The sequence below is a fragment of the Oncorhynchus gorbuscha genome, linkage group LG15, assembly GCF_021184085.1.
Source record: "Oncorhynchus gorbuscha isolate QuinsamMale2020 ecotype Even-year linkage group LG15, OgorEven_v1.0, whole genome shotgun sequence".
Lineage (NCBI taxonomy): Eukaryota > Metazoa > Chordata > Actinopteri > Salmoniformes > Salmonidae > Oncorhynchus > Oncorhynchus gorbuscha.
The window spans coordinates 55737443-55749546 of record NC_060187.1 but is presented as its reverse complement, the minus strand read 5'-3'; the positions used below and the strand labels follow the sequence as shown (position 1 = coordinate 55749546).

General features: G+C 45.9%; 1 protein-coding gene across 1 annotated transcript in view; it reads right to left on the bottom strand.

Moving 5' to 3' along the window:
* LOC123997278 (plectin-like) overlaps positions 1-12104 on the bottom strand; it is a 145412-nt gene that overhangs the window by 27454 nt on the left and 105854 nt on the right. The window contains exons 37-50 of the mRNA XM_046301431.1: positions 9565-9672; positions 8952-9480; positions 8630-8686; positions 8281-8451; positions 5870-6036; positions 5539-5698; positions 3826-3910; positions 3148-3392; positions 2799-2918; positions 2433-2540; positions 2099-2317; positions 1344-1547; positions 730-961; positions 140-366 (exon numbers count right to left, since the gene is read on the bottom strand). Of these exons, the coding sequence (XP_046157387.1) occupies positions 140-366; positions 730-961; positions 1344-1547; positions 2099-2317; positions 2433-2540; positions 2799-2918; positions 3148-3392; positions 3826-3910; positions 5539-5698; positions 5870-6036; positions 8281-8451; positions 8630-8686; positions 8952-9480; positions 9565-9672 (2632 nt within the window). The remainder of the gene's footprint in view (positions 1-139; positions 367-729; positions 962-1343; positions 1548-2098; positions 2318-2432; positions 2541-2798; positions 2919-3147; positions 3393-3825; positions 3911-5538; positions 5699-5869; positions 6037-8280; positions 8452-8629; positions 8687-8951; positions 9481-9564; positions 9673-12104) is intronic.

The following is a 12104-nucleotide window of genomic DNA, read 5'->3' as shown; positions in this document are numbered from 1 at the left end:
TGGAAATAGATCGTCTTGGATCATCTTAGTACCTGACAGAGGATGGGAAAAAAAACATTCACTGGAAATTGTACTGAACTATTTCATTCATCTTAAAGCAGCTTAAGATCAAACCAACAGCTCCACTGTCCACAGTTACCTGCATAGTCTCCAGGCTCTGGCGGATGGTCTCTGAGTCTGTCCTGCTGGCGTTCAGGTCCAGGACAGCCTGTTGGGCATCGTACAGGCCGGCCGTCACATCACTAACATCGCTCCAGAACTTGAGAGCCAGGTCCAGCAGGTTGAGCAGCCAGCCATCTCTCTCCTGAGCCTGCCTCTGAGCCTCCTCCCACAGCTGAGTCAGGCTGGACACCCGCTCCTGGATTGCTAGAGAGAAGACAGAATACAGTCATTATAATACATTGCATTTTAGTAATTTAGCAGACACTCATACACATGTTAACCACATATCACAATCATTGCAAGTCACAGTGACATCTGCATTTTCTCTCAAATTACTTTCTCTACACACTCCAATTTTTTTAACCCATTGTAGGTAACCTAGGCAGCATCTCTGTCAAAGTTGTTTCAAGATAAATCCAAGATTCCCCCTCTCCAGATGTGTGCTGCGAAATAGAAAAGCTCCAAATTGATTTAAACAACTCACAAGAAAGAAAGTTACACACCCTTTATACTCCCGACAATTGAATGCAAATAACCAACATTTCAGGCACTTCGTGATGAGTGTACCTGTACCGATGGAGGCGTCCCCAGCTGCCTGTGTGTTGGCCAGGAGCTCATCAGCCTGGGTCCCTATACTCCCTAGGCCCAGTTCCAGCTTGGAGAGCTCAGCCAGAGTGTGCTTGTTGTCCTGTAGCTGCTCCTGGATGCGTGGGGTCTGACCCTGCAGAGAGGCTGGGGACTGCATGTGACCAAGCAGACCATCCAGACTCTCTCTAATCAGCGTCATCCTCTCATTCAACTACAGAGACAAGACACCATTGTGTCACTGTGTGTATGTGATGGTCAAATGTTTACATGTTTCTATGTGTATAGTCTATTCTCACAGTATGCAGAGTCTGACGAGACTGCTACAAGTACTGTATTTACAGTAAGTATACATGCACCATGAGTGTGTCTTCATGTGTGTGTCTTTATGTGTGTGTGTGTGTGGGTGCGTGTGTGTGTGCGTGCGTGCGTGCGCTTTGGGTGTGTGTGTTTGTGATGCATGTGTGTCTTCATATGTGTGTCTTTATGTGTGTGTGTGGGTGCGTGCGTGCGCTTTGGGTGTGTGTGTTTGTGATGCATGTGTGTCTTCATGCATGCTTGCGTGCGTTCATGCAGCAGTGTGTGCATACTGTCACCTGTGTGTATCTGGGCAGGGACTCTTCCAGTAGATTGGCAGCCTCTCTGACCCTGTCCCTGATGGCCCTGTGCTGCTCCTTAAGCTCTGTGGCGCTATGACATAACTCCTTCCCCTGGGCGGGACTAAGCTCTGACAGACGTTTCCCCAGCGAGCACAGCCGTGCTATCAGAGGTCTATGCTCTGCTATGGACTCCCTTAGGCCCTAGGTGAGAAACGGTTAGGGGTTATAGAAATAGATCCTTAGACACATAGATCTGGGTTGTATTCATTAGGGCACACAGTAGTAAAAAAGGACAGTTTCTTATTGGACAAGTTCAGGTAGTTCCTCCACATTTTCTTCCATTTGGTACCTAATGTTTACGACCCAGATGATTTTTTTGGGCATGGTAAAGGAATTGTTGAGTGCACGTAAATGGCTATGTTTGAGAAACAAGGGGGTCTCCTTTCTATCCCTGAGAACTGTTGAAGAGGAAAGGTAACACGGGTCACCTTGTCTCACTTTCTATTAACTACCTAGGAGAATAGAGATGTCTTTTATATACCTGTGGGAATGTTCAATGGTTTCCTTTCAAGTAGATTAAAGTACTCTAATGAACGGAGCTGAATAATCTACAAGGGAAGTACAGTAGAACAGCACATTTGAGCAGAAAAAGGAGGGGGAGCTGTGAAATCTAAAAGGGCATCATTGTTGAACGGGGGGGAAAAAAACGTTTTAAAGACTTGGCACTCCACTCAAAGGCAGGTCTCTGCTACCTGTAAGAGGTCCTGTTGTTCTCGGAATGCCTTGTAGCTAATGGTGCTCAGGGAGAGCTGGCCAATGAGCGCTTGGGTTTCCTGTAGCCACGGTGACACCTCAGCAAGGCCCTCAGTGAACTGGACCAAGAGGGACTGGGCATGCTCCAGCTGCAGGACCACATGGGAGTTGGTGGCTGACGTGGTGTTGCATTGTTCCTGTAAGGCATCCAACGGGATCTGGGGAGATCGGATGACAACAGCTTTAACGTGACCCGTATGCTATTAGCTTGTCTCGTTTGTTTGAATGTTTTATAGTCAGATGTTATCATGGGTAAGATGGTACAGTATGTACCTGCAGGTCCCCTATTTCCCCTTCATCACCGTATGTCTGCAAGATTTCAGCGATCTTCACCATCTTCTCAATGTTGAACTTGTGTTGCAGAATCTCCACCGCGAGGATCTTCATGTACACAACACAAAAGCATGGCATATTTTACAATCTAAAATGAAGGTCATGTAAAATGCTGTGCAAACACACAAGCATTTGCAAACCAAGACATATGTTTAAACATCACACATCATCAGACCTCTATACAAATCTACATAGGTGGTTGTAGAACAAAACAAAGCATATGTAGAGGTGGATGAACAGGCGTGTATAGGCTGGCCCTAAGGGACAAAGTAGCTTTTGAAATGCAGTTCCAATGGGTCTCTTCACCTTCTGTTCATAGAGTTGGGCAGAGATGTGCTCAGGCTCCAGAGTAATAGCTTTGAGTTGCTCCAGGCTCAGGGCAGTGTCTCTGAACCAGGCCATCTCCTTCACCACAGCCTGCTCCAACTGACAATAACATACACATACAGACAGGTTAATAAAAGGTTAATAAAAGTACACATTGCTGTCTAGTTGAAGTGTGTGCCGAGTTCCTACTACTTCCTCCGTATCAGAAGACTGTCAATATTGCCTAAATGCACGGGACCCAATGAGTAGTCATGACCCGGGTGTAAGCGGTCCATCAACCTCATATCAGTTATGCACACGGGCAACGTTGCTAAGCCCCGCCTCTTACCCTCTGTCTCTCTGCAGCACAGAGCACCGTGTCTCCACCCCCAGTCTGCCCCCCAGCAGGCCCCAGCAGTTCCCTCTCGATGCGGCCCAGCCACAGGTGGAGGTCTTCCTGGCTGGAGGTGCAGCGGCTGGATGCCTCCAGGGCCTGCTCCAGTCTCTGCAGCACGTCACCACTAGTCAGGCTGAACACCGAGCAGCGTATCCTCAGGCTGTCCACACGCTCCTGCACCTGCTGGGCTTCCTCCTCTGTGGGGACCACACCAAACACAAAGACGGGTAGGATTAGCATGTTGCTAGTCTTAGCATGTGGATCATCTTGTCATTTTGGTGCTCGTAGCATGTTGATACTCTTAGCATGTTAGTACCCTTAGCACGTTGTTGCTTTTAGCATGTTTTTACGATTAGCATGTAGAACAGGAGGTTGTGGTACAATAATTGGTAATGACTGGAGTGGAATAAGTGGAATGGTATCAAATACCGCATGGTTTCCATGTGTTTGATGCCATTCCATTTGCTCCGCTCCGGCCATTATTATGTGTCGTTGTATCCCTCAACAGCCACCTGTGACATGTCGCAACTCATGCTGTTTCTCTATGTGAGTCATCTGTTGATGAATATTGTCTATTGGTAAGGGTAAACATATACAAACACGTTGATTTTGCACCATCATTCACGTTACCTGAAATCATCTCCTTGAGATCATGACCGCTCTGTTGAATTTTCACCAAGTCGGCGTTTTTCGCCTTGATCTCTTCCACCACAGCCTGAGGGGTATTGCAAAAATATGATTTCTCCACCCACCAGCCTCCACTGGTACATAAACATGCAGTATATGGCACAGGGTATACAGTGCCTTGCGAAAGTATTCACCCCCTTGGCATTTTTCCTATTTTGTTGCCTTTACAACCTGGAATTTTATAGATTTTTGGGGGTTTGTGTAATTTGATTTACACAACATGCCCACCAATTTGAAGATGCAAAATATTTTTTATTGTGAAACAAACAAGAAATAACTTGAGTGTGCATAACTATTCACCCCCCAAACTCAATACTTTGTAGAGCCACCTTTTGCAGCATTTACAGTTGCAAGTCTCTTGGGGTATGTCTCTATAAGCTTGGCACATCTAGCCACTGGGATTTTTGCCCATTCTTCAAGGCAAAACTGCTCCAACTCCTCAAGATGGATGGGTTCCTGCTGGTGTACAGAAATATTTAAGTCATACCACAGATTCTCAATTGGATTGAGGTCTGGGCTTTGACTAGGTCATTCCAAGACATTTAAATGTTTCCCTTTAAACCACTCAAGTGTTGCTTTAGCAGTATGCTTAGGGTCATTGTCCTGCTTGAAGGTGAACCTCCATCCCAGTCTCAAATCTCTGGAAGACTGAAACAGGTTTGCCTCAATGATTTCCCTGTATTTGGCGACATCCATCATTCTTTCAATTCTGACCAGTTTCCCAGTCCCTGCCAATGAAAAACATCCCACAGCATGATGTTACCACCACCATGCTTCACTGTGGGGATGGTGTTCACGGGGGGATGAGAGGTGGTGGGTTTGTGCCAGACATAGCATTTTCCTTGATGGGCAAAAAGCTCAATTTTAGTCTTATCTGATCAGAGTACCTTCTTCCATATGTTTGGGGAGTTTCCCACATGCCTTTTGGCTAACACCAAACGTGTTTGCTTATTTCTTTCTTCAAGCAATGGCCACTCTTCCGTAAAGACCAGCTCTGTGGAGTGTACGGCTTAAAGTGGTCCTATGGACAGATACTCCAAATTCCGCTGTGAAGCTTTGCAGCTCCTTCAGGGTAATTTTTGGTCTCTTTGTTGCCTCTCTGATTAATGCCCTCCTTGCCTGGTCCATGAGTTTATAACCCAACCGTGATCTGTACTTCTCCACAACTTTGTCCTGACCTGTTTGGAGAGCTCCTTGGTCTTCATGGTGCCACTTGCTTGGTGGTGCCTCTTGCTTAGTGGTGTTGCAGACTCTGGGGCCTTTCAGAACAGGTGTACAGGTATATATACTGAGATCATGTTACAGATCATGTGACACTCAGACTGGACACAGATGGACTTTATTTAACTAATTATGTGACTTCTGAAGGTAATTGGTTGCACCAGATCTTATTTAGGGGCTTCATAGCAAAGGGGGTGAAAACATATGCATGCACCACTTTTCTGTTTTTTATTTTTTTTTTAAGTATATTTTTTCATTTCACTTCACCAATTTGGACTATGTTGTGTATGTCTATTACATGAAATCCAAATATAAATGTATTTAAATTACAGGTTGTAATGCAACAAAATAGGAAAAATGCCAAGGGGGTGAATACCTTTGCAAGGCACGGTTGGCTTGCATACAGAAGAAACATAAACATAAATGATATCCTACCTTGGCTTTCTCCGTACCCTCGGGGAGGTGTAGCATTTCCCTCTCAGCATTGCGTAGCTCGGCCAGGTCCTGCTCCACAGAGATGAGCCATTGCTGCAGGCTGTCCACCCTCTCCTGGAAGAGCTTGGCCCTGGGCAGGATGAGCTCCAGACTGCCCCGCCTGTCAACCCCAATACACAACACCCATTACATTACAGCTCAGCCCACGCTGTCAACAACATGATAGCATAGCATAGCATTGCAAAGCAAAGCAAAACACAACACAACATGACATAGCATACCATAGCATAGCATAACATGAAGGGACAGCACCACAGTTCAATGAGCTGACCTGTTCACTGCATCTACCAGTAAGGCCTCCCATTTGTGTCTGAGCGTGGAAAGCTGGACCCTGGCCTGCTCCCCCTCCTTGCCTGGGAAAGCCTCGGCCATATGAGGGCCCTCCAGCATCATGGTCTCCATACTATGCCTCCGGTCCTCCAGGAGGCGCTGCAGGAGCTGTGAGATGATAATGGATACTCAGCCATTGCCTTAATGTTGTTATGACCAGGTGTTTTACCTGACCATAGTACCTGACCAGGGAAAATGACAGTCTTACTCATTGTCTTTCTGATGGTGAACTCATGGATATTTTCACAATGATAAAAAGTCCAAACCTGTGATAAATTGGGGAAGAGCTACTTTGGAACATCCAGTGTAATCTTACAAATGCTTGAAAATAGGCTACAACTATTGAGAAGTGAAGTGTAAAGCCAGAGAATATACCTCAAATAGATGTATTAGGAGTTAGGACAACTACAGCTCAGACGACTCGGGTCTTAGCTTCAGAGAGTCATTGCTACTTGCTAGTCCTGAGAATTTACATTTGGGTACATGTGCCTTATTCTTGTCTCTCCTTCCTTTGTGTGAGTGCAGTAAAAGCCCCATCTCAAGTGCTAGACTTGCATTGTGAGGAGCCAGGCAGGTTTCACCTCACCCACTGTACTCACAATGGGAGCTGGTTCACACTGAAAGGTAAATTGCTGGGGAAAAAATGAACCCCAGGAATTGTAAGAGTGAACCTTCCCTATTCAGCACTGAATTCAAGGGATTTCATACAATAAAGGGAGCATTTTACTATTTCCATAATCTCAGTGCCATTTTCCATAGATAAAGTATCCTCTTGCAATTTGTGTAAGTTTAGACATTTTGTGTGCCATGTTGTAAATTGCTGTACCAGTCAAAAGTTGATACACATTTATTCATTCAAGGGTTTTTCTTTATTTTTACAATGTTCTACATTATAGAATAAAAACTATGAAATAACACATATGGAATCATGTAGTAAACAAAAAAGTGTTAAACAAACCAAAATGTAATTTGGATTCTTCATAGTAGCCACCCTTTGCCTTGATGACAGCTTTGCACACTCTTAGTATTCTCTCAACCAGCTTCATGAGGAATGCTTTCCCAACAGTCTTGAAGGAGTTCCCACAAATGCTGAGAACTTGTTGGCTGCTTTTCCTTCACTCTGCGGTCCAGCTCATCCCAAACCATCTCAATTGGGTTGAGGTCGGGTGATTGTGGAGGCCAGATCATCTGATGCAGCACTCCGTCACTCTCCTTGGTCAAATATCCCTTACACAGCCTGGAGGTGTGTTGAGTCATTGTTCTTTTGAAATAGTCCCACTAAGCGCAAACCAGATGGGATGGCTTATCGCTGCAGAATGCTGTGGTAGCCATGTTGGTAAAGTGTGCCTTGAATTCTAAATAAATCACAGACTGTGTCACCAGCAAAGCACCCCCACACCATCACACCTCCTCCTCCATGCTTCACGGTGGGAACCACACATGCGGAGATCATCCGTTCACCTACTAGCGTCTCACAAAGACACAGCGGTTGGAACCAAAAATCTCTAATTTGAACTCATCAGACCAAAGGTCAGATTTCCAAATGTCTAATGTCCATTGCTCATGTTTCTTGGCCCAAGCAAGTCTCTTCTAATTATTGGTGTCCTTTAGTAATGGTTTCTTTTCACCAATTTGACCATGAAGGCCTGATTCACGCAGTCTACTCTGAACAGTTGATGTTGACATGTGTCTGTTATTTTAATTCTGTGAAGTATTCATTTGGGCTGCAATCTGAGGTGCAGTTAACTCTAAATGAACTTATCCTCTGCAGCAAAGGTAACTCTGGGTGTTCCTTTCCTGTGGAGGTGCTCATGAGAACCAGTATCATCCTAGTGCTTGATAGTTTTTGCAATTGCACTTGAAAAAACTTTCAAAGTTCTTGAAATTTTCCGGATTGACGGACCTTCATGTCTTAAAGTAATGATGGACTGTCATCTATCTTTGCTTATTTGAGATGTTCTTTCCATAATATGGACATGGTCTTTTACCAAAAAGGGCTGTCTTCTGTATACCAACCCAGAGACTGATTGGCTCAACGCATTAAGGAAAGAAATTCCACAAATGAACTTAAAACAAGGCACACATGTTAATTGAAATGCATTCCAGGTCTACCTCATGAAGCTGGTTGAGAGAATGCCAAGAGTGTGCAAAGCTGTCATCAAGGCAAGGGTGGCTTCTTGGAAGAATCTCAAATACAAAATATGTTTTGATTTGTTTAACACTTTTTTGGTAACTACTGTACATGATTCCATATGTGTTATTTCATAGTGTTGATGTCTTCACTATTATTATACAATGTAGAAAATAGTTTTTTTAAAGTAGGTGTGTCCAAACTTTTGACTGGTACTGTACCTTCTGCTCTTGTAGCTGTGCTTTCACCACTTTGACCTCTGAAGATTGAGGCTTCTGATTGGCTGTCAGCTCCTCTATCTCACAGACCCAGGTCAACAGTGCTTCCAGGGATTGATGGAACGTTTCAGAATCTGCAAAATCATCTCTCAGACTCAAGGCAGATCTCATTCCCTGGGGGAAAAGAGAGCATGACACAGCATTAACTCTGTTTATAGTAACTATACAATATGAAACCACGGACATCATGGAACCATGCAGTAATATCTGTGTTGCCTTCATACAGAGGCGATTGAGATAATGCTAAATAGTCAATTCCATAAAAAACAGAGAAATACATTGGATATCTTACCCTCCAACGGTCCAGGCTGGAATCTTGGTCTGAACTAGAATGTCCGTCGCTATGTAGCTGGGAAAGAAATATAAAAATCAACACACTGCACAAACTACTTTTCTGAAAAAGAGCACTGGTCAAAAACATAACACATTCCGTAGCACATGCTGCTGAAGAGATGTTAAGGAGATTGCAGAGCGGTAAAGATGATAAGTTGAATTTCAGACGTTCAATGAAAGAATGGAATGGAAAGGGGGGAAAAAAGGAGCCAAATCCTAGTCTACTGTACTGAATAATAAGACACTTTAGAGAGGCTGTTTGTTGTTGAAGTTATATTGACCTCAGCGAGTTCCTCGGCTGCTCCAGTCAGAACCCTAACAGTCCTGGTGACTATGGGATCTCCGCCCTTCTCTCCAGAAGGGTACTCCGTCACCTCCACAATTTCTGTCACAACTGTCTCTGTCACTTCCGTCACCTCCGTGACCTCGTGGGAGGCCAAGGTCTTCCAGGACCAGGGGCTGCCCTCTCTAGAGTCTCTCCTCTGGAGACTTCCTTCTCTGGAGTCTCTCCTCTGGAAGCTGGCCCTCCTCTCCGCTGAGCCTGGGACGGAGCCAGGCTGGGCTAGAGGGGATCTCCCATGGGGGATCTCTTGGACCACGTCCTTCCTGGTCAGGGTGCTGTTCCTGGATGTCTTGATAGGGGAGGGGGTGCCTTGCCAGGCATTGTCCAGAGTACTGATGGTGGTGACCGTGGGGGTGGGGGAGGGGTTGGTCCTGAGGGGTTTGTCCGAGGGAGGGGTGTTGCTGTGAGACACCTCATCCTCCACCTCATCCTCCTTTGTCCTGTCTGTCACCCTCTCCTCCTCCTCCTCCTCCTCCTCCTCCTCCTCCTCCCTCTCTCTGACCACCTCCTCCCGCCTGGCCTCCCCATGGTGCGTCAGGGGCGGCGCTTGCCATTCGCGGCGCCGCTGGTAGCACTCTTTCAGGAAGTCCTCGTCGGACCTCACCTGCTTGGACTTCTGGCCCAGGCAGCTGGGCCGGCTGATCAGATTACCCATAATCCTTCAGCCCAGGGGATAGTGAGGTAAAAGGCGAGAGTGGGCCCCTCTGCCATGCATGCAGGAGATCCTTCAGATGCCTAGAGTGAGACAAGGGGGCTTGGGGTGAGCATCCAACTGTAAAATCATTCCTCTTTGACCCCCCCAAAACAGTTTGATTTATGTGAAATGTTTTGTTGATCTCTGATGTTATTGGACCAACTTTAGATAATGCTAAATATCATATTATTTGCAATGTGCATGACTTGTGAAAGTAATCACTAACTAAAACATGGTGAAAACCACTACAACTGCAGAAACATATCCATGAGAGGTTAACTACCTATTCACTCCATCTCTATCCACGAGCCGCCACAGCCCATTTGTTGAGAGAGGGAGTAGTACAGTAAAATCAACTGAAGCACAGCAGAGCCAGGGACTCCTGGCTGTCTTACTGTGCAGACAAGGCTGGTTCTTTGTCATCCTTGGACCACATGCACTGATCTGGGCTCTCTTGGTCTTGGATGGCCTGCAACGTTCTGGCTATTGAAATGTGTGTGACAGGCCTGTCCACTGAAACCAGAATGTTGAAGGATACCCACTGTTAGGAAATCCACTGTTGAGCACTGGCAGGCAGGACCAGTTCTCCCCTGCCAGCTCTAGCCCTCTCCGAGCCCGGCCCGGCCCTGGGGACACTATTTAGCCCATAATCAAATATGACATGCATATAAACGCCCCTTCTTTTTTTGTGTGTGCTGGGGAGGGGGTGGAGGAAGTAGGGGTGGCTGTGCTGGGGGAGGAGGGGGGGGGGGCGTGGCGGTTGAGGGCTGTGATGCGTAGACGGGGAATCACAGATAAAAGGTGTCTATGATGACACAGGACACCGTTCCGCTTTCCAATCTGCTTGTGATGACCTGACATAACTGCAGAGACACTGGGCTCAAGAAGCATTGTAAACAGGTTGTACTGTACAGTATTGTGAATGATAATAGGAGCATGATGGCTGCTGTGGCTGATCACTAACAAATCATATCATCCCAACAATTTGGACTGTAAGCCAACATGTTCAAGTATTTAACCTCTTTGCATGGCTTATAATGCATCCTTTTCTAAGAGTTCATTGACTAATTCCAACATAACTGCCATGAGTTTTTATCCATGACTAGGGACGGTTTCAGACTGTCTGTTAATTCTCCACAGTATGGTCATTGTAATGACAGAGGGTTCATAGAAGAGTGTAATTATCCTGGCCTATAGGGGCTGAGGTGGACCCATCAGGGGCAACCAGGGAGGGGCTCCGCTATACTCTGCTGTTACTGCTTCCTCTGAGGTCAGAGTGGATTAGTGCCTGTGGATCGACAACAGGTCATTCCAGGTCATGGCTGGTCGCAACTGGTCTCAGATGGTCAGGTCAGATAAATTGGGGAAGTTCGCTCCAAAAAACCTGCCAAGAGGGTTTTCTGTTTTCTGGCTCGCTGGACCAGAAGACGCCAGATTTTACAGTGCCGTCTTGCTGGCTGTATCCGCTCTTTGTTTTTTGCTTACAATGAATATTCAGTATTGACAGGTTAGGAGCTCGAAACAATTAGCTGAATGACTAGATTCGGCTGTTCTCTTTCCTGGAGAGAAAACTTGTTCGGCTTGTAGTAGAACACAACCTCATTGCGTCTCTGTCAGCAATTTCATGTCATACTGTAATTCTATTCTATTCATAATTCTATTCAGTTCATTTTGTTTCACAGCCATGGTCCACATGAAATACCAGGATGTGTCTGTCTTCTATTATATAATAAGGCTGTCGCTGGAATGAACCTTTTTGATTAGACCTCTCCATGTGCATTTTAGTAATTACAGTCGTATTATGCACATGTCTGCAGCCCAGATGATGTAGGCCATTGCATGGAACCCAGGGGGAATCAGAGAGGAGAGTAGCTCACAGACAAAGCCCCAGCTCAAGATCAATGATTACCCTGTTAGCCTTAATAACAGCCTCATATTCCCCAGAGGAGAACCAGAGAGTATCTGCTGCCAGGCGGCTGTGTCCATGTTCAGTAGGTTAACAAACCAAGGCAAAGGGTGTGCCATGTCTGACTGGCTATTGCACCTGATGTGCTCCCATATGGTGCAGAAGTCTAAGGCACTGCATCTCAGTGCACAATGTGTTACTACAGACCCCGGTTAGATTCCAAGCTGTTTCACAACCGGCTGCGATTGGGAGTGATAGGGCGGTGCACAATTGGCCCAGCGTCATCCGGGTAAGGGTTTGACCGGGGTAGGCCGCCATTGTTTTCTTAACTGACGTGCCGAGTTAAATAAAATAAAATGTGTAGCCTGGAATTCGAACTGATATGTCCTGTTTCCCCCACTGTTTCACTTCAAAATAGAAGACCCTGGAAACAGAGCATATCAGGTTGGATCCCAGGCTACATGAGTGTGCTCCTGTAAACTATTCCTATG